The sequence below is a fragment of the Carassius auratus genome, chromosome 27, assembly GCF_003368295.1.
Source record: "Carassius auratus strain Wakin chromosome 27, ASM336829v1, whole genome shotgun sequence".
Taxonomy (NCBI): domain Eukaryota; kingdom Metazoa; phylum Chordata; class Actinopteri; order Cypriniformes; family Cyprinidae; genus Carassius; species Carassius auratus.
In genome coordinates this window covers 9188840-9211306 of record NC_039269.1, presented here as the reverse complement: position 1 = coordinate 9211306, position 22467 = coordinate 9188840, and the positions used below count along the sequence as shown (strand labels likewise).

General features: G+C 38.9%; 2 protein-coding genes, 2 non-coding genes and 1 pseudogene across 8 annotated transcripts in view; 4 read left to right on the top strand and 1 right to left on the bottom strand.

The window, feature by feature from the left end:
• The window catches only part of ece2a (endothelin converting enzyme 2a), a 71850-nt gene extending 61129 nt beyond the window's left edge, over positions 1-10721 (bottom strand). The window contains exons 1-2 of one of the 5 annotated variants that reach the window (XM_026205787.1): positions 10528-10721; positions 10136-10299 (exon numbers count right to left, since the gene is read on the bottom strand). In XM_026205787.1, the coding sequence (XP_026061572.1) occupies positions 10136-10295 (160 nt within the window). In that variant the 5' untranslated portion in view covers positions 10296-10299; positions 10528-10721. Of the gene's footprint in view, positions 1-10135; positions 10300-10410; positions 10499-10527 lie in introns of those variants that run through there. The other 4 variants (XM_026205788.1, XM_026205786.1, XM_026205789.1 and 1 more) reach the window with 4 other exon arrangements.
• Positions 10722-11238: 517 nt separating this feature from the next.
• LOC113045376 (condensin complex subunit 1-like) lies at positions 11239-22251 on the top strand. The gene is given in 33 exon segments (XM_026205733.1): positions 11239-11340; positions 11719-11846; positions 11927-12002; positions 12528-12586; positions 12673-12695; positions 12697-12849; positions 13292-13437; positions 13559-13686; positions 13769-13892; positions 14289-14436; positions 14857-15054; positions 15149-15283; positions 15534-15621; positions 15725-15917; positions 16002-16120; positions 16231-16437; positions 16653-16827; positions 16929-17013; positions 17093-17229; positions 17651-17783; positions 18076-18151; positions 18572-18775; positions 18980-19137; positions 19216-19324; positions 19461-19584; positions 19982-20137; positions 20303-20480; positions 20576-20670; positions 20770-20850; positions 21145-21328; positions 21451-21607; positions 21689-21796; positions 21891-22251. Coding segments are annotated over 33 exon segments (4263 nt in total). The 5' UTR covers positions 11239-11242; the 3' UTR covers positions 21971-22251.
• Positions 12903-13220, top strand: LOC113046512 (uncharacterized; annotated as a pseudogene).
• On the top strand, positions 14484-14777 carry LOC113046510 (small nucleolar RNA U85). Its single transcript, XR_003276109.1, has one exon. It is a non-coding gene; the product is annotated as a small nucleolar RNA U85 (small nucleolar RNA).
• LOC113046511 (small nucleolar RNA U85) lies at positions 17281-17573 on the top strand. The gene has a single exon (XR_003276110.1). It is a non-coding gene; the product is annotated as a small nucleolar RNA U85 (small nucleolar RNA).
• Positions 22252-22467: the final 216 nt, after the last annotated feature.

Below are 22467 nucleotides of genomic sequence, written 5' to 3'. Positions count from 1 at the left end.
GTAACCACCACTTCCGCATTTGACCATGTGATATTCCGCTGTGGTGGAACATCACATGGTCTACACCGGAAACAAAGTATAGAGCGGACATTGCATCACTGAGAGGCGACATTTCTTTTCCGGGACGGCCAGTTATTTAAAAGCGGAATTTCCCCGAAATAAAAAATCTTTGGAGACTTTTGAGATATTGTAAGTACACAACTGGAGGAAATATATAACACTGTGCAAGTAATTTTCTGAAATTTTATTACAAAATTCCTCCATATTGGAGCTTTAAGTCTCAATTATTTCAGCTGAGGGGCTACAGATGGAAGGACAGGACAACATTTTTTCCATGATATCTTTAATCTTGATCTTAAGTCAATCTCTCAAGTTATCTCTATGGATGAATCTGTGAGAATAGACTTTATTTGCTACTTGATATAATTTTGTCAATACAGATGTAAAGTTATTGTTACACAAATCCCACTAAACTGAAATCGAGAGAGATCAGTCGATGGACACAGATTACCGCAATACCAACAGCTTTTCATTAGTCTTCATTAGTAAAAATTGATTCCTCTGCTAATTCCCTAATTAGTGGGTGTGTTTGCACCCTACGCAGAGCCAGTGTGGGGTGAGAGCTGCCAAACGCCTTCCTGCTCCACAAATATCAAAAGAACTAAACAAACCTGAGCTAAAGGTGAGCAGAGGACGATGTGATAGAGCAACAGACACCCACAAACTTACTCCAACATGCGCTGAGAGCGAAAGAAACTTCTAGAGTTGATTATCCTGTTGCATGCAGAAGAATTGCGGAGGATTTGGGAATGAAAAGCACATCTCTGTCCATCTGTTCGATTTCAAAGCATACAATGTCAAAGGAGACAGGGTGTAAGACAGGATACCTGCGTGTGGGTGAGGAGGGTGGCTTTTTTTCTGTGCCTCTGCTCGTCTTTTTGAAAAGGGCAGAGGACTCTGGCAGCCTCTGAACTCCCACAGGAAAGCAACTCTACAGAGCTACTTTTATATGGAACTCAACAGACATCAAATCTAGCACAAAACACTGTCTAACACCCCACACTCTTCAACACTGCACACCCACAAGAGATAAAGTTTCACTCCAACACTTTATTCGAAGAGATGTTTGTGGTCTAAACCCCAAAACCTCTACAAAGACAGTGAAAATCTGCCTTGCCGAATTAGCAAGACATATTTCAGAAAAATCAGACCCATGATGACCTCTTGAACATTTTGAAGAATCAAACAGATAGCCCAGATAGCTTATTATATAAATATTGTGTAAATTAAACATATTGCAATGTGGTATAATAACAGAATTTTGAAGATAATACTGTTATGTTCATAAGTTTTTTACAAGCCCTTGCTGATTATGCAAAAGGTTGTTAATAACATAAGATAAACTGCATGTTGTGTTTTATTTAGTAGGCTACTGTCCTGAAAAATATATATTTTTTAATGTAAACACCATTGAATTTTAACTCTGTTATTGTTACCTGAATGATCAATGACAGTTTTCATGTTGTTTATAAGTTCCTTGTTTGTCCTAAGCGGTTAAACTGCCCACTATTCTTCAGAAAAATCCTCCATGTCCTTCAAATTCTTCAGTTTTCTAGCATCTTTGAACACTTTTAAGATTGACTACATGATTCTGAGATCCATCTTTTTACACTGATGACAACTGAGGCACTCATACACAATTACAAAAGCTGTAAAAACTCACTGACGCACTGGAATGAAACACAACGTATTAAGAGGGTGTAAACTTTTTGAATTGGATGATCAAGGTAAAATGTGCTTATTTGGTCTTCTGGGAAACATCGAAATACTGTATAGCTTCTGAAGGCCATACTGCATGAAAGAAATATATAATCTAATGTACACGTCATCATCCTGTTCAAACATTTAGAAAACATTACAGAATATTTTTAAAATGGTTAATGGTTAAAATGTTTTGCAAGGATTTGTAAACTTATGATCAGAACTGTATATATACACAGAAATTGACATATTTTGAATCCATTTAGGATCTCTAATAAAAATTAAATAAATTAAAAAAAATGCCGTCCCTCTTGTTTAGGGGTACAAAGTGGGTTCAGTTTTTGATTTGGCACCAGCAGCCTGTATGAGTCACACAGTAGTTGGGAATTAGTCAAGCTGTTCAACATTTTAAGATCCCTCTCTGGTTCTATTCAAATCCAGTTCTTTCTTTGGACTGAAAACTAGACTAAGGTCAAAGTTAATGACCTCTGATATCTCAGCAGAAAGACTTGCTGAGTCAACAGCGGCTATTTGAGCTGACTGTCATGAATATCCAACATTTTAATTCAACCACAAATGAAAAAAAAAAAGTTTCACACAGCAGGATGGATCCATTATCTGAGAGAGGTCAAAGCGACATATGTGAAGACAGCACTTTAAAGAATTGCAGTTAAAAACTATATTTAAAAATGTGTTTTGCTATGTTCAAGTCCTCCTAGGAAGTTTGTAATTGCAATTCAAAATCATTCAAATCACTTTGGATAAAGTAAATTGGCAATGTCCCTTTTATAATAAATAAGGAAAAAACAGATGTCCTCACACAATAAAAAGAACTCCAGAAAGTTTATTTTTAAAAAGCTGAAAAAAAAAATATTGCATTTTTATTAGTTTTTGTTGTTGTCCAGCACCTGAGCCCAATTCAGGGTCTAAATAAAAATAATAAAAAAATTCAATCAAGGTTTTTTTTTTTTACCTCTATTCTACAAAATAATGAATATGGATATTGTTTGCGGTTTTATGTTTTTATTTAATTTAGGAAGATGTTATGAACTGTAAATACTATTTGATTTTGTACATGCAACTTGGCTGGTTCAAAAAAATATAATAATTTCAACAAATTTAGTCAATTTTGCATCTACTGCATCCACTGTTTTCGGGGTCTAAAGAAAATCTTCTTTCAAACAATGTGGTAGCATTCGTGTTCATTCAACTTGAAATACAATCTTTCCAACTTGACTTGAATTCAACATTTGTACGGACACATTCCTACATGATATCTACATTATGAAGCCTACCTTTTTTTGCAGCTGTGATGCATGACTTGAGCTAAAACTAAAGCTAACAAAAAGCAACTTCAGCTCAAGTCGTTAAACCTGTAAAATGAGCCATCTGTCGAGGAAGAAAAGCATTTGATTCCGAACCCCGCTAATGAAGTAATGACCACTGTTTTAGACTTCATTCAAATGCAATCACATTTTTAAGCATTAGTGCAGATAAATTTGGCAGTGGTATCAATCTGCTGGAGAGGTTGCAGTGGTACAAGGGGGGCAGAGGATCCAAAACTCTACAGATGCGACTGTTGCTTAGGAACAGATCATCCATGCCTGATCCACTCAAGACAGACAAAGCTCTGCGTACGAGCACATAGACACATGCAGATGAAAGCATGCCATGCCCACACATTGCCCCCTACACACACTTGTGTGTTTGTGTATGTAAAGTATGTCTTATTAGGCAAGGCAGCTCCTGCTTTGCTAATTAACTGTATTGTTAAAGGATAGAAGGGCTATCACATACAGCCATTATAAAAGAAAAACAAATAAAGAAAGCGAGAGTGGCAAAGACTTATGGATGCATTAGAAGGTGACAGTGAAGTTGCTGGCAGACAGAGGTGCATGCTGAACAAGATTATATAACCGCAGCAGGGGTCCTCCTCCTCTCTCTCATTGTCATTAAAATCGGATCACATGTGCAGAGAACAAACGCTTTAAGACCACTGCAGCGGATCAAAGAAGAGACGAGAAGATTAACACAGATATATAGATGGATCAGTATGTGGTAAGACAAACAGACAGGGAAAAAAATACAGGTAAACAGACTGATATAAAAAGGGGAGATGACAGACATGTAGATATGACAATCAGATGATAAATGGGAAATCAGAAAGGTAGACGTAAAAAAAAAAAAAATTATAAAAAGCATTTTCTTTCCGATAATAAGGTTTTTACGGATAGATAAAATGAATGACAGATAAAGCCATAGATCGACAGATGGATAGATTCTAGTGATCATACTTTGCAAAAAGGTGCAGGAGGGGTTTTTGTCACAAAATCACACTTTTAATATGCTAAATAGGCACAAGGGTCAGTCGTGACAGAAACACTAGAGGCATTCACACATCCTTTTGACATCGAGATGAACACACAGCGAAGTGTGAGATGGGACACATAACACTAATTCCCACACACACCAGTTCTGCTGCTGTCGAGAGATTGTCTTGTCTGTTAGTCAGAGGATAGAGCTGTCAGGAGGACAGAAGACGACCGAGTCGATAGACACAAACTACTTCCTGTGGACAAACTCCATCTGGAACCTCAAGCACACCTCCAGAGAACTTCCAGTCACTCTCACTCACACACACACACACACACACACACACACACACACACACACAGTATTATTCATTTTCATACTGGATGTAATTTAACAATTTACATAAACATTATATAATATAAATTAGACATGCTTTTTGATTAATACAATTTAATTTAATCATTAAAACTAGAGGAGTGTAGAAAAATGTTAATGAAAAAAATGGAAAACAACTGCATTTGTAAAAAATAAATAAAATAAAATAAAATTTGAAAAAAAGAGAACTCAGAAATTTTTGGGGGAAAAAATAAAACCGAGGCCTAATTGTTCAAATAAAAAAAATATTAAGCTGCTTTCTTTTTTCCCCCAACTTTACATTCAAATTATCCTGAAAGAATTTCTGATGGTTTCAACAACAACAAAAAAAGGACAGAACAGCAGTTAACAATAATAATAATAATAAATGTGAATATACAGCTTGTGTATATTCACTGTATATTAAATTTACCTTAATAAAATAAAGGGAAAAAACAAAGGAAAGTACAACAATCTGGCTGGAAAGTGGAAAGTCAGTGTAATGTGACAAAATTTGACAAAAAAAGGAAGGGGGTGAGTGACCTTCAAATGAAGGCACGTCTCATTGCATTGTGCTGATCAGGCACATCCAGTGTAGCCAGCTTTGCAGTTTTGTTGATTATACTGGGAACAATCAGTCCACATCAGTCTAGACAGACTAATATGCTATTGTTTTGACAACATCATCCTGCCCGTTGACCACTGATGTTTAGTGGTTCTTGGTTTGAGAACAGCAGGCAACAATCAATTTTTCCACGAAACAGTGGAAAAGTGGAAGGCCAGACTGGGAACTGGCATGGCACTGGTGGAAAATGAATCTCAGAAATGGGAAACTTCTCTGCAGAATCCCAGGCTGCCATAGTTACAGCTCACAATGTACAACTCCTTCTGACATCAATCTTGCAAACAGATCTAGAGATGCCTGGGAAGGACTAATGCCTGACAAATAGGTTGAGGTGAGCACTGTTGATTATCTTTATGTGAGAGATCATACAAATTAACCCAAGAGAAAAAATATACTTGTAGTTGAATCAGATCCATGTGGCAATTGAACACGAGTGATAATGTGTGTGTGGTTATCAGGTACAGGGTTTAACTCAAACCCTTTCATAAATCGCACATACACAAACAGTTTTCTTTCATGTGCATCCACTGTCCCATTTATCGGAGGAGAGCCCATCTATCATCCGAGCACCGTTGCCCGGGTAACCCAGTTAATATTCCAGACACGAATCAGAAAGAAAGAGAGAGAGCGAGAATAAGAGGAATTCTCCCTGATCTGCAAACAAATAAGCAACGCAGTTAAGAGGTCCAACACACAAAGCCAGATTTTCTACAAGGTCATATAATATTATATAATATTATATAATATTTCCAAATATTACTGTTTACGGTGTTTTTGATCGAATAAACGTGCATAAGAGACGTGCATTCAAATATCTTACAAACCTCAAACTTTTGAATGGTATAGTATAAACACATATGCACAGTTTTACATGACAAAACGTAGTGAAACACCCTGCATAAAAGAAAAACACAGTAAACATACAAAATATACTAATATAACCTAAATAAAACAAGGTCCAACACACAAAATATGCAGGAATGTATAGCACACACCAGTTTTACTACACAGAAAGCATATTTTTGAAAGGTCACCATGAAAACCACAAAACACTGTATTCTTGTTTATAATGTATATACAGTAAAAACAATGGGTCCAACACACAAACACACCCTAATTAGACCACTATATTCCCTGTGCTTAAACTCTACAAAATGATAAATATACAACACTAGCTGAGCACACACACAACCCGCTCGCATGCAACCCAATTCTTCATTCAATTTTTCCAACTTTCATTCATAAACTGCAGAGGTTGTGATGGGGAGGGGGACGGGTAGGGGGGTAACCCCCACATGACTGCAGTACCTTCCAGCAGCATTGACTCCTCTCAGCCAATCAGAAAGCAGGGGGAGAGGAAGGAAGAACTAAACAGGCTGGGCGGTGCCAAGGAAATACCGCATAACACCGCAGCCTTCCCTTCCCCCACCGTTCATTCATCCGCTCTGTTCTTTCATTCATCCCTTCACCGATTCATTCATTCATTCCGTTTAACACAGCTGCAGCTGATCTGGACCACAGGGCTCGCTCCCAACACAGCACAGTCTGGGTTCAGAACGTGTTGTGTGTCTCTGGGGGGTAATGAATGCCGAGAGCGAGAGAAAACGAGACATGATGCTCGACCGTGTGAAGCGAGAGCTGACTCACACTCCTTCTGACCGACAGTGACTCATGAGTACTCTATTCAAGATGGTTCATTCAAAACTCAATTGCCTCAAACTCTTCAGGACTTCACTGAAGATGAAATGTGATTGTTCTGATGAACAACAAAGAGCACTTGAATGCTTCTCTCTTTCTTTGTAAGCTTGTTCACTGCAGTGGGGTACAGCAGTGAAGCCAATAGCAATCGAGAGAGAGTGTGAATGAGGGGACCCTGCTGATGGTGCGCTGATGTGACTTCAATGACCACCCTCTCGCCTCTCTCCTCTATCTTTGCTCTTTCCATTCTGTCAGCAATGTCTCTAATGAATGTGGGTTTGCCCACTGACTGAGTGGAAAAAAACATTTGAGAAGACATGCTTGAAATACTGATCCTAATACACATGCATATACAACATTAAAGGAAGGCGCTGTTTATCAACAACATACTATCAAATTCCACGAAAATGGTTTCGACTCATTCCTAAAAACAAACCAACATCAATTTCCAGGACGTCAGAGTTCTGAAGTGGTATTTCTTCCAAAAATGTATCTTCTGTCATCATCTACTTAACCTTATGTCATTCTCTTGCATGACTTTCATTCTACTGCAGAACAGAAAATATGAATTTTGAATAAAGTTTTCAAAAGCACCGTTTTTGTATAAAACTGTGTTTGAACCCATTTACTTTTTTGTACTGTATTGGAAAAAAAATGCATATGGTTTTATATCAACATAAGGCTGAGTGAATGTTTCAAATTGTATCTCTTGTAATTGTGTATAACTTGTGGTTGTGAGATGTGTCAATATTTTTTGCATGATATAGGTAGAAATTAATAGGTAACTATAGAAAATTTTTCTTGCAATCTTTATATTTGAAGTCTAATTCCCACATTGCAATTGTTTGATAAACTACTAAACCTTAAAAATCTGACTCAGTGAGATATTTTTGTTTGTTTGTTGCCATTACAAATAAATGCTGTTCTGTTTAATTGCATATACATCGCTAGATCCTGTAAAAAGGAGTGCATGATGGTTTCAACAAAAATAAAATAAACAACCGTTTTCAACACTTATAATAAGAAATGATTCCAAATCAGCATATTACACGAAACACAGAGAAATGGCTGCTGAAAATTCAACTTTGCATCGTAGGTTTAAGTTGCATTTTAAATATATTTTAAATTGCAATCATATTTCACAAAATTATCGTTTGCTGTATTTTTGATCAATGCAGATATAATTAGCATTAGACATTTTTTTAAACATCTGAAACATTTACTGGCGCAAAACTTTTCAACTGTAGTGTGTCACATTACTGAACTACAATGCCAAACAGAATTTTCTAATCACTTTAACATACAAAAGTCCACCCTTGCATACAGTTTAATCAGGCCATGAATGAAGGTTTATGTCACCAAAAATAGCCATGATATATTTTTAACGACAATTTCCATCCTCCCACTATCCATAGAACTGTTTTGGCTACTGTACCTTTAAGACCACTATATGTAAATGACCTGTTATGCTCAAATAACCTCACGCTCATGATGGCACAGTTTAGGACATCGTTCATCAGGGCGAAGCCAAATTGCTGAACAGACATTGATATGCAAATATTGTGTTGATTGTGCCATGATAACCACAACCATTTCCCAAATGAGCCATTTTTGTTTCAATTGGTCCAATATCTACATTTCAGAAACAGGCATGATGGGATGGGATCTAAAACTGCCTCTCCTTGTGACAGAATCTGCTCATGTTAACTGCAGGGATTCCACTTCTCCTCATGCAACAAACCGTTACACAACCACAGAAACTTGAGACACATGCAGCCTTAACAGCCTGTTCGGGAATCTGCCCTGGGCCTCTGCATTATGGGTAAGGGAGGACACTGATGTTTTTGTGGCAGTATCCTTGAGCATGGAAAAATAAAGACGAAAGCCGGGAAAGAGCTTGATGGAGAGAACATTTCATAACCATAGAATCTGTGTAAAATATAACCCAATCCCAAGCAGTTCAGCAGTAATTTAGTGGAAGAAAAACAAAAAGCTGAATGGAGAACAAACATATCATAACAATATGATGAACAGAGAGCTACAAAATTTGATTTGGCAGCAATTCAGAGGTAAAAGGGTCATGACTGGAGCATTACATAAATGAAAGACATTTATTATGTGATGCACATGAAAGAAGGGTGCGTAGGAACTCCTCGCCCTGTTCTCCGGTTGAGAAAGGTCACAGAAAGCGAAGATGTTGTGTTTGTGAGGGGGGACTGCGGATGAAACATGATGTGGGTGCAGAAAGGGTGTCCGTGTGGTGAGAGAGAATGAAAGGGAGAAGCAGAGAAGGAGAAAAGAAGGGTGTCTCCTCAGCGAGCTGATGAAATACAATTCTGCTAAATCCAACAATCCAGAATCCGCCCACATAGGACTATATCAAAACAATTCAATATCATCACAATTCCAAGGTTAGTCACTTGTCTTTAAACACTAGGTTCAGAATACTCTTTATTGATCCCAGCTGAATCAAATAAAGCTCAACATTGATGCACACCGGACCCTAAACCAACGTGCCTTTAGTATGCTGCTTTAAGTGTGTGAATGGTGGCTGTTTGATTGGTTATTTGGACTGAGACATAGCTGAACCTGTCCTTGGGGGACGGGAGCTCGTGTCATTGAATTGAAGAACAGCTCTAGAGCTCAGAGTGCATGTCAGAGGTCCGCACTCATCTCTAATACAGCACCAGCTGAATACATAATCCATGAGAGTGAACTGACCAATACTGTCCCCTTATGTCTGACTATAATACTGCATCTATTATGTTACAGACCTGCAGACTGAATGCTCAACACAAATAATTGGGCTCAATGTTTGACCACTCTTAAAAAAAAAAAAACAGTTGTTAAACTACGAATGTTGAAAATGCACCAAGAAACCAAGGTTCGTATTGTAAGCCAACCACATGATAGAAGATCATTTACGCATGAGCTTCTCGGTGAGGATTGTTCTTCAGATTTTGTAGGCTCTTCTGGAGAAACCTGATCTTCTGGCTAAAATATTGTTTTCTCCAGGGGAAAAACTCTAGTCTGAATCAGGAGAGAAATATGCACAGATCATGCACTATTTTCAAGGGAAAACAGTCCTAAACAAACATGTCAGTGGATTTTGATGTCAGAGGACACCAGTGGATTGGACTTATTCACTGGAGGAGACATTATTATGAACGGTTTAAGTTTAGAGATTTGTTTGTAGGGGGAATGAGTATTTGTACTTTTTAATTGGCGAGCTATTCCTTTAAGACAAATCAAAATTTCACAAAAATAGTACAGTAGCGCCTCTTGCTGACCATAGGTAATATACACAATACAACAATATTCAATTACTCCTGTTGCACTTTTCAAATTGTAAAACAGTTTTTGTGTTGTAAATATTTTATTTACCAAGCATCAGAATGTTTTCTTCCGTTCCCACGTGCTGTCTGAGCAGATGGTCAAATTTTGTAAAGTCCCCGAACCACTCGAAGCTCTCCTCCGTCCGGTACCGTTCATTCCAGTAATCCACATCCTTATATCTTACATTAGAGTCAGGCAAATACTCCATCCTACTTTAAAACATGAACGGAAGTCCTTCGTGTTAGCTTGTAATTCAAATAGGCATTACTGTCAGAACATCACGTGTTATGGTTTGTATTGTAACACAATCAAAAAAACCTAACTGTGTCTGGGTCAGATCTATGAATATTTTGCATAATGTTGATTGATTACATGAAATACTCATTTGGTTAAATGCTTGAACCAGGTCACATAGTAAACTATAAAATAAAAATCCGTACCTAAAGACGCGCTTACCAAGGCAATGTCTTAATCAGTCTTGCTGTGAATTATAACATGTGCGCCTTAAAAACCGAATAAGAACAGAGAAAACAACAAGCGGGTATTTTAAAACAGATCTGTCGGTTTTCTGGGTCTGACAAGGCAACCCACATGTGTGTTTTTCACGCATTCTAACCTCGTGGTCATCATGACGCCAAGAGTGGGAATTGAGTGCAGTGATGTCAAAATAAAAGTTTAACAAAACCCGAGATGTGGTTTGCTTGACACTGGGAAATTAACCACGCTGTATTGTTTGATTACGGAAAAGTGGAATCTTTAAAGTATATTTCATAGACCGAATTATATTGACCTTAATATTGTTACTATGGTCAACCTATGTCGAAAACGCTAATGCAAAATACCAAATACATTTTAAAGTGCGAGACTTAAAATAAAGTAAATGTTAAATCAAGTGAAACAGTTAAATAAAACTAAAACAACCAAACATACTAAACATACGTGACACTTAAAATATACAGTAAACAAAGCTCCTTTATGAATTTAACAGCATATTATTCAGAATAACACCCAGAAAAGTTTTTTTTTTTTATGTGGAATTTTCACGTTCGTTTTACTATATTTTAATTTGAAAATAATAAAAGTTTCAATCTAACCTCTGGTCTCTGGCGCCCTCTGCTGATCAGTTGGGCGTGGCGTTTGTGAGTGGGCGGAGTCATGACGTACTTCCTTTTTGGCGGGCGCTGTCCAACATTCAAAGCCGCGGCGCCAACCGTTCAGTCTGTTTACTCTGCTTTCTACGGATACGTTTTCTGGTCAGGGTTTGTTTGGAATAAATTCGACTTTTTTTTTTGCAAGCTTAGTGTTTGGATATGTCGTTTTACTTATTTAAACCGTGCGAAATGCCTTGTTATACGATAAATTAAAAATGTGTCTGCTTCTATCGTTTTTGTGGTTAGCATAGCATGTTAGCTTGTTCTGTAAGACAAAACAAACATGTTTTTGCTTAAGTTTAATATTAACAGAAACTGTTTTTCCTTTATTTAGTGAATATGTGTAACCGAGATGAAACATTAAATGATAGACTAGATCTCAATAGAGGTCGTTTTTTTGTTGCAGTGACTTTCCCTACAAATCAGCATGTTTGTTTTCATTAACTTAACGTAACGCTACTTGTTGTTGTTTAACGTTAGGCCTGCCGAGATGTCGTGGGATTTTGTCTTACCAGTTTGTTTGGACGATCTCGTGAAGTCTGGTGCTGTTAACCAGTATGTGGTTCAAGATGTACTGTCTGTTAAACAGCTTCCCTCTCATATCAACAGTAAGTACTTTGATCGTCTTAACTGCATGCATTTCAGTATCGTCTCTCTTGTAATTACCCCTTTTCTGTATGTTTTTAAGGTCTTAAAGCAGCACTAAGAAGTCAGGGACCCTTGTGCATCCTGGAGTATTTTGATACAGCATACAGTGTTTTGCAGTGAGTGTGGACACAATCCCATAATAATCACATTTTTGATGACCTTTTTTTGTCTTTCAGTGTACACACAATTTTTTTTATGCAACAGTATAATTTGCGCATATAATGCAAAACACACTACATACAATTTCCAAAGCTTTAGAAAAAGTTAATTCATAATGTGTATTATTGTAATTTATACATATATAAATAAATATAGGAGAATCTAACATTACTTTTCAGCAGCTGTTAAACTGAGATCTGTACTATTTTCCTAAAGACCACATTATTAACACAAAGTGATGAATAATCATCAAATGTAAACAAGTTGACCGTAATAAGTTCTTACAGCTTGTTATGTTTTATCTGTCAAGATTGCTTTAAACCCAAGAGCATTTTACAGTTCCTTACAAAATAAACGACATGGGAATAACAAAAGGGCTAAATGTATAACACAAAAAAAGGGGAGGGATATGTGCTTTATTAAATATCAACCCTATGTGTTACCATGCCTTTGTCTAAGCACCAGTTTCTATTTGCATTTAGACATTGTCGCACAGTCGATGTGGCAGTAAAAGAAGACACACTGGAGTTGCTGATACAAGGTTAGTATCCCATAGTCATACTTATTTAACGCATATGAATCAAAAGTACATTTCCCACAATGTTTCACAATGCTCTTTGTTCTCAGTGGTCAGGGGCCTGTCTGTTTCCCTTGCCGACCCTTCTCCTGTCTGGCTCTCTGTCAGCTGTGGACCGCAAACAGCAGCTCAACGCTGTAAAGATGAGCGTTTTTCTTCTTTGCAAACTCACAGAAACACTCGAGAGTGATTCATACAGGGAGACTATCGTCACAGCACCCAGCAAGGTACTACCGCATGTTATCGAGTTTTTAATGGTTCATAAGTTTGTTTATACTATGCCCCGTGATGAGGACATGGCAAATATGAGCTGATTGAGTGGGATGTTGTGTTCTCTTGCTTTCTGACTGGTGGGTAATCTTGGCAGAGCAGGGGAGATTGGCTGCCCTGCTGTAAGGGCCCACCCATATTGATACCAGCTGTCAAGTATAATACAGTTCTACTTTAGAAATGGATATCTGTGGGTGATTTGGCAGCTTACAGTGTGTGTGTGTGTGTGTTTATGTCCTGAGTGTGTGTAAATGTGTCAGTCAGCAAAGAGTCACATCTCCTAACAGGCTCACCAGCTGTGAATGTTTTCTTTGGTAATCTGAGGGCAACAATGGTTGCTTCTAAGCTTGTTTGTTTTGTGTATACAGTATATTAAACATCTTTTGGTGTGTGCCTCAGGGTCGTAAGAAGGATAAAGTTGCCGGAAAAGGTCTCCTGCAGTGGGACAGTGAGAGAGAGACCGTTCTTCAGTGTTTGACTCAACTGCTGCAGCTGGACATTCGTACACTGTGGAGCCTGTCTCTAGTGGAGGAGGAGTTTGTTAGGTTAGACACTGTTTTTCCTCTTAACCTGTCACAGTGTCTGTGTTTTATCTTTTTAACTCTAATTTAACATCATGATCACAAATGCAGTTTCTACATGTCCAACATTTGTTGTTTTGTGTAGTTGTGTGACATGCTGTTGCTATAAACTCCTGGAAAACCCCACCATAAGCCACGTAAAGAGCAAGTCCACCAGAGATGCGATCATTCATGTGCTTGGTATCATGGTGAAGAAATACAATCACATGTTGGGTAGGTTTATGTGTACACCTCACAGCCACAAGAGTAGGTTTGCAGTGCTGTAGTCCTGAATATTTTCTTTTTCCTGTACCAGGAGCATGTGTGAAGGTGATTCAGCTCTTGCAGCACTTCGAGCAGCTGGCATCAGTATGTGCTGCGGCTGTTGCTTCCTGGAGCTCCGAGTATGGGGTCAAGGCCATTGTCGGAGAGATCATGAGGTGACGCTTAAATTGAGCTTGTGATACTCTGTTGGTATGACCACGTATATTATGTAATGTCTGATATCTATGGTTGCAAATAGAAGGGGAAAAAATAATTTAAAGGTATATATAATGAATGGGTATTTCCGGTATTGCACCACTCATCAAATGATATTATTTTATTTGTAAGTTTATAATTTGAAGTTTACCATTATTTCAGGCTATTATGAACTATTATATTTTTGGCTTGCCTATGTAAATCCAAAGAAATACATTTTCCATGTATTTACTGCTATATGTTCTCTAAATTACATTGTGGGGTTCTTTACAGCAAAATACATATTTTATTACAGTCATATAACATTTTGATTACTGCTCATTTTAATTTAATTCAAATCTCCATGTGTGTTTCAGAGAGATTGGTCAGAAGTCAAGTGAGGAATTAGCCAGAGAAGGTTCAGGTGTGAAGGCTTTCTCCAGCTTTTTGTCAGAACTCAGTACTCTGGTTCCTGAAACCATGATCCCCAACATCAGTGTTCTCCTGACACACCTGGAGGGAGAGGTACAGTCAAGTCTTCTTTATGGCATCGCTTCTGTCACTGGAATCTTGCCCAGTGATGAGACCAAGGCGAATATGAGCCCATGAATTAGAGTCTGAGCTCTCCTGTGTTTCCTATTGGCTGGTAATCTTGGCTGGGCAGTGAAGATTTGCTGTCTTGCTGTAAGGGCCTGCCTACATTCAACAATGCCTATTCTTTGAAATTTCTATCCTTCAAAGAAATAGGGTAGAAAAGGATGGAGCTTACATTGTGTGTGTGTGTGTGTGTGGGGTCACAGGTTGAGTCTCGGTTCTCTGCAATAATTCTTTGGGCATTGAGCTCTCTCTTTGGTAATCTGAGGGCAATCATTTAAAACAAAGCCATTGAGTTTTATAACTGTTCTTTGTGTGTGCTCTGTTAACATACTGTTTGTGTTTGGACAGAGTCCGAGTCTGCGGGTGGCGGTGTGTGAGGTTCTCGGTGAGGTTCTTGTCCGGGTTTTGTCTGGTGATAAACTGGATGATTCTGCTCGTACAAGTCGAGATCGTTTCTTGGACACACTGCAGGAGCACATCCATGATGCCCACTCACATGTCCGAGCACGTGTGCTACAGGTCTATGCACGTATTGTCAACAGCAAGGTGTGTGGGTTGATTTTCCCCTTTTCTCTTTGACAGAAAATTAAGGGTTTTATTCTTGGGTGCTCTAAGATATAATATTCTGTCTCCTTTCCAGGCCTTGCCCTTGTGCAGGTACACCGAGGTTATGGAGCTGACCGTTGGGCGTCTGGGTGACAAGTCTGTCCATGTGTGTAAGAGTGCTATCCAGCTGCTGGCTGCCTTCATTGCTCATAACCCATACAGTTGCAAGGTACAAACATGCTCATAACATCTGGTAGGTCCACTACCATTCAAAAACATTAACCTTTATTGGCCCCAAACTTTTGAAGACTAGTATATTTAAATTAAATGTATGCATTTAGCAGACGCTTTTATCCAAAGCAACTTACATTGCATGTAGGCTATGTTTTTTCTTAACATTAATATTATTAGTATTTAATCATTTACATAAATGATAAATAATCATATAATATAGTCACTTTTGTTTTATCCTTGTCAAGTTGAGCAGTGTGGACCTGACAAAGCCGCTGGAAAAAGAGATGGCCAAATTAAAAGAGATGAGAGACTCCCAAAAAGAGCAAGTTCCTGGTATGTTTCGTTCCTAATTTAATTGCTCCTTTTAGTCTGCCTGGAGTCACTGGCACTCTAGGAATTGATTCCAGCTATTAGATTTTACCTTTTGTGTTTGTAGTTGCAGTCATCACAGCAGCTGATCTTTGGGATGCGATGAAGCCTGAGTTGGAGATGACTGTGAAAGCACAACTGGAGCCTGGCAGTGAGGAAGAGGAGAATGAAGATGAGGAGGAGATGGGGGAAGAGAAGGAGAGAAGCGACAGAGACACTGCTTTACAAATCGCACAGTTTCTCCGGGAAAGCAAGTACAGGTATGTGTGACTTAACACACAAATATTCTCATACCCTTACTATTTGTCATATGCATGCAATGTGCTGTTTTTAATTATTTGTAGGAAGGCAGTTCGTCTGTGCATGCGGGCTCACTCTCTATACCCAGAGTCATCGTTTTTCTCAGATCTGGCTGACCTAAATGTAGACACCCTCATCAAAACTCTTGCAACACTTTTCAAGGGTATGTTTTACTTTGAATAGTCTTCCAAACTTCCACATTAAAGAGTCTTGATGACCGGTTTTCTAGTCCGAATAAACACACAAGTTGTTTGTGTATCTCTCTTCTCTCAGGCCCAGAGCAGGAGACACCTGAGGCTGTGTCAAGCGATTGTCCTCCCACCCCACTGAAAGAGGGTGAAGGTAATGAAGGTGGAGAAAGTGAATTAAAGAAGCAGGAGATGTTGGTTCAGTATTTGAAAGACACAGAAAGCTTCGCTCTACAAGTGGAAAGATCTATTGCTGTCATAAACAACATGCTGTACTGGAAGACCACTACAGGTAAAAGACTTCTCATGACACATGCCAGACTTCCCCAATAATGTAGTCTCAATCCAGTTAACGACCAGTGATTAAAACCAAGTCTGTGCCATGCCATTTGATCATTTGGTTGAATCCAATATAAAACACACACAAAAAAGTAAAGACTATGACTTTAAATACAAAATACAAGGTTGGCAATGTGTAGATTCCATTGATTGGTCTCCCTCTCTCAGTTGTGCAGGAGGCGGTGCAGTTCTGTGTCACAGCGTTTGAGTTTAGTGTGGCCAACTCTGTGTGTGGTGTCAGAAAGATGCTGCCTCTTGTCTGGTCCACTGATGTCACAATCAAAGATGCTGTCATTCAGGCCTACAGACGCCTGTACCTTAACCCCCACGGTGAAAACACCAGGTCTGCAAACATTTTGTTTCCAGCTTTAAGGCTAAAGGAACACAATTTGATATACTATAGCTGATATGCTATATAACTGGCATTTTGTGTCTGTCCATCAGGGCGAAGGCTCAGACTCTAGTGGATAATCTGTCTGATCTGATGATCGATGCTTCATTGGGGACCGTCCAGTGTCTGGAGGAGATTGTGAGTGTCTTTTGCCCTGCGTGTAAGCAGTCATTCCCTTACTTTATTATTCTTTGACATTGTTTTTGTGTTGGTGCAGGTCCAGGAGTTTTTCAGCAGTGAGAGTGCCCTGCAGACTTCAGTGGTGCAGGTTTTGTGGGAGAGATTCTCTGGTAAACGAGAGACTAAAGCACTTCACAGGAGAGCTGCAGTGCTATTGCTGGGCATGGCAGCACGGTGAGACTCAAATCTTAAACTGACATAATGTCACGGCATTATAATCATTTTGCCCAATGATGAGAACAAGGCGAATGCGAGCTCATAAGACAAGAGACTGAGCTCTTCTGTGCTCCTGTTGGCTGGTAATCTTGGCTGGGCAGGGGAGATTTGCTGCTTTGCTGTAAGGGCTTGCCTACATTGAACAAGTTCTTCCTATCAAGCTTTCCCTCAAAGAAATGGAGGAGAAATTTGGGAAGGATGATCATTTTGTGTGTGTGTGTGTGGATGTGGACACAGGTCAAAACTCAGTTCTCTGTAATGTCCAATGAGCTGTGAGCTAGTTCTTCTGTAGTCTGAGGGCATTCTTGTCTTTATCATGCTTTTACAAGGCATGGTGTGCATTTATTAAAATCTGTTACTTCATTTTATGTGTATTTAGTGCTGAGAGGGAGGTGGTTCTCAGTAATTTGGACACACTCTGCTCTGTCGCTCTGGGTGAGAAGGTTGCAGAAGATTATCTGCTGGCTCGGGACACCCTCATCACCATTGCTAACATTACAGACCATGTTAGGGTATGTTTTCACATTTTATGTATAAACTGCCAATTTAAGGTTTAGGGTCATTATGATTTTTTTTTTTAAGTCTCTTATGCTCACCAAGTCTGCATTTGTTTGATCAAAATGCAGCCAAAAATTGTTATATTGTGAAATACTACTCTTAAACCCTTTTTTTTATATGTATTTTAAAATGTATTCTTGTAATGGAAAGCTGTTTTTTGGGCAGCTATTATTCAAGTCATCAGTGTAATATGGTCCTTCAGAAATCATTCTAATATGCTGGTTTGTATGCTTCTGTGTGTCTCAGCAATCCAAGGGTGTTCCCTTTAGGCTTCCTATGGACCACCATCTCTTCAGTTGTCTGTCCCAGGCCATTGCTGATGGTTTGTACTTGATTTAAAAAAAAAATGTTGAACCTCTTTTTGCCATTGTTTAAATCTCTTAGCTTTTGTGTTGGGTAATCTGATCACAGATTTAAATTAAATGCTGTTCCAAAAACTTGAAAGACTTTGCCACACTTACCCCCAACACATACTTTTGTGGTTTTCCTTTCCATGTGAGTAGATAGTCCTTCGTTGTTTAGGATCTGCCGGCTTTAATGCTACGAATGCAAACTGACCATGTGTTCCCTTAATACTTTTACATCATTTAAGATTCATGTCTTTAATCCTTCTTTTTTGTCTTTTTTATTTTATTAAATCACCCTGTCTGTGGATGCCAGGTGTAAACATGGTCTTTCTCTCATTTTGGTTTCTTTCATTCATTTCTGCCATTGGGTAACGATTATACCTTCTTTTGTACAGGATTAGTCCAGTCCGACCCCCACTGGCAGACCTTCATGGAACAGGCTGTCCGTCTCATCTACTTTTTGGCAGAGTCCCCTGACCAGCTGTGTTCCCGCCTCCTCCAGCGGTCTGCTCATCTCCTTTTGGAACAAATCACAGAGGGTGGAGAGCCCAACCAATCACAACTGCAGGAAGGCGGGTCACAGGGCTCTGAGGAACAAGGTAATGTCGACACAAGAGTTTTTGTGTGCTATGTAATTGACATAAACTACTAAGAAAATCACACACACACACACGCATTCAAATAGAAAACATTCAAATTGTACTGTTTCACTATATATCTTAACCGTTAATGAATTGCATGCGCCATGGTGAGCATAAATTACATATATACTTGCAAAGGTAAACTTCCTGTTCTTGTTCTAGTGAACTGTGTGAGCTTGGCCCAGGTGCTTTCACTGTGTGGAGCAGTGGCCTTCTGGCAGGTGTCTCACCTTGAGAGAAGTGTAAGCGCTGAGCTGCGGAGGAGAAGAGGAGAAAAGGAAGAGAAGGAGGAGAAAGAGAAGGCACCTGCCAACAAAAAGGTTATTAACTGTTTTCTGTAAAGTCACATTAAAGTGCTGCCCAATGCACACTGCTGACTTATTTGTGTAATTTGCCAGGATGCTAATGACAGTTGTGTGGAAGAGGAGCTAGGGCTGGTGGGCGCTTCAGCTGAGGACACTGAGGTGGAGTTTATCCGCAAGATCTGTGAGACGGAGTTATTATCTGGTGAGCCCATCTAAAGAAACTGTTGGAATAAAGAGAACAAAGTATTCATAAACATGCATCATAATTTGTTTATTAACATGTTCTTAGCTGGTTCACAAAGCACTGATCCCTGTTTCACTGTGGTCTATTTCTGCAGAAGGGAACATGTTGAGTGCCTTTTTGCCTTTGCTGGTGAAAGTGTGCAGCTCTCCAGGGAAATATTCCCACCCTCAGCTCACCACTGCTGCCTGCCTGGCTCTGTCTCAGTACATGATGATCAGGTATTTCTGTTGTTTTAGATTACAGTCTGTAAGATGTTTCAGTTTATAGAATTATCCTTTTTTTTTTTTTCTATAAAGTCTCTTATGCTGACCAATCTGTACTTATTTGAAAGTGAAAGATTGTTTACAATCAAGCTCAATCTAAAATAATTATCTATTTCAAAAAATACTTTTCTATTTGAATATATTTTAAGTTCGTTTTTTTTGTTTGTTTTCTTTGCTGTTATGCAAAGCTGAATTTTCAGCAGCTATTACTACGGTCTTCAGTGTCATGATCCTATAGTAAATATTTGGATTATTATACCAAAACTTTTTAAAAGAAGGTTATATTACATTGTGATATTTCATATACGTTTCTTTAACCGTGCAATATTAATATTCTGTGTCTATTTCTCAGTCCTACTGTTTGTAAAGACAATATCCGACTGCTGTTCACTGTGCTGGAAAAATCTCCACTTCCTATTGTCAGAGCCAACACAATTGTTGCTCTTGGTGACCTAACAGTCCGCTTTCCCAACATCCTGGAACCCTGGACGCCCAATCTTTATGCCAGGTAGCTCCCAATCACAAGGTCAAACAACCAGTGGTCTAGGGATATTTTGCATAATCAGTTGTTCTGTTTATTATATTACAATGCAATCACTTCTCATAGGGTTTAAAATGTTATATATTGTGTGGTGGATTCTGGTGATCAGTACTGTAATTGATTTGTCTTAAGGTTGAGTGATGAGAGTGCATCTGTGCGGCTGACTGCCATCACAGTTTTGACCCAGCTGGTGCTGAAGGACGTGATGAAGGTCAAAGGTCAGGTCAGTGAGGTCGCAGTGCTCCTGCTGGACCCTGAGCCACACATCGCCAGCCTCGCTCTCAACTTCTTCAACGAGCTCTCTGCAAAGGTAGCTATTCCACTGCCGCTCTGCTGTCTCTTTCTCTCTCATCCTCCTAAATTGAGATACCCCGATTATAACTCTATTTTTTTTTTTTTTTTCAGGACAATGCCATTTACAACCTGCTGCCAGACATCATCAGCCGATTATCTGATCCTGAACGTGGAATGAAGGAGGAGGACTTTAACACCATTATGAAGTGAGATATGATTTATGCTGCTATTGCAATTTAACTTTTTCTGCATTACAATAGCATTATTCTGCATATAAATCACTTCTATTTAACTTTCTCTTTCAGACAACTCTTCTCCTACATCACTAAAGAGAGGCAGACAGAGAGTTTAGTGGAGAAGCTCTGCCAACGATTCAGAACCGCAAAGTGGGTATCAGACACAATTTGTTTTTCATTGGGTCTCCCAATGGAAACGGGGCTCTGAAAATGTTTTTCTCGTCCGTCACCAAAACTTAAATGTTTAACCTGATTTTGGAAGATTTTTCTACTTCAAACAAGTGCAAAGATGCAATTCCTCAAAATTAAATAAAAATAAAAAAAGACCAATGAGAGCTTTTCGTGGTGCACAGGAAAACATTACTAATGACTGGTCTCCTTTATGATAGATGACCAGGTCTCCATCTCTCATGTGAGGTCTTCTCCATTGTTCTCTCTCTGCAGGACTGAGCGTCAGTGGGCAGATCTGGCCGTGTCTCTGTCCTTGTTGTCTGTGTGTGAGCGAGGCTTCAAAAAGCTGCAAGAGTGCTGGGACTGTTACAGTGATAAACTCGCTGAGCCTGGAGTCTATCAGCCCCTCCTGTCCATTGCAGCCAAACTCCGTCGACGAGCCAAACAACAGTTTAAGGTACTACATTTGTGTATGTGTGGCTGGAAAATGGCGTATTGTAGTGTACTGTAGCACACAGCACTGATCAAGACTTGGTGACTGTTTATGCTAGTGCGTTGAAAGTAGCTGTTTTTGTTTAGGCGCAGGTTGAAGACTACGAGAAGCGCTTGACAGCTGTTCACACTAAAGGGCTGGAGAATGTGGAGAACGAGGAGAGCGAACAGCAGATGGGGGAGACACAAAGTCAAATCCTACAAACACCACGGCCACCCAAGAGCGTGCGCAAAACCACACCAGGTGAAGAGATCGAGCAGATCAGATCTTACAAAGAATTCTATTTTAGAAATTCATCTCATTGTGTGTCTCTTCATCCTTCAGGGCGTGGTAAACCGAAGTTAGATGACAGCGACCTTGTAACCCCAAGAAAATCTCGCTCTCGTCCCAAACCTGCCATCACCTTCAGCAGTGATGAAGAAGAGGAAGAGGGTCAGTCACTTTCACATCATTCTTTTTTCATTTTAATTTGTTAATTGTGCAGTATTAAGTTTTAACATGCTTCATTTTGATTATATTTTTTTAGATGCTGTCATGGCTGAGAGTGAGACACCGAAAGTGACCACACCCATCGCCCGCACACGACGCACTCGTCTCAGACACTGAGCACTCTTTCAGAATATCCAGTTTTAACTATTTTTATTTTATAAATTTTTTTTTTTTTATAAATCTATACCTTGACATTGTGATTTTGTTTTAGAAAGATGAGTCATTTATAAATGTTAAATGTTTTAGTTGCCATCGATATGCTATGTTTTTATTTTTTAACTAAGTGTTTTAAAACCGGAAAAGTAATGGTTGATTTTGTTGTTGCATATAAATGTATGTCTTGTGCTCAAATGTATCATTTCTTTTTCTTTTTTTAATAAATTGCATTTAAAATGTCAGTTTTCACACATTTTTTATTTGAACATGAGGTTTTACATTGTTCTCAACTAGAGTAAAATCCATGAATGAGCATGTAATGATAAAATTGAAGGAAAGATCCAGTAAGTAGGTTTTAACTGAAAGTGTAGTTCAGACACGTGACTTTAGTTTTGTAGGCGGTCATTCCTGCTTTACTGAAAAGATTTAGAGGCTGTTTTCACGAAGCTGGACTGTAT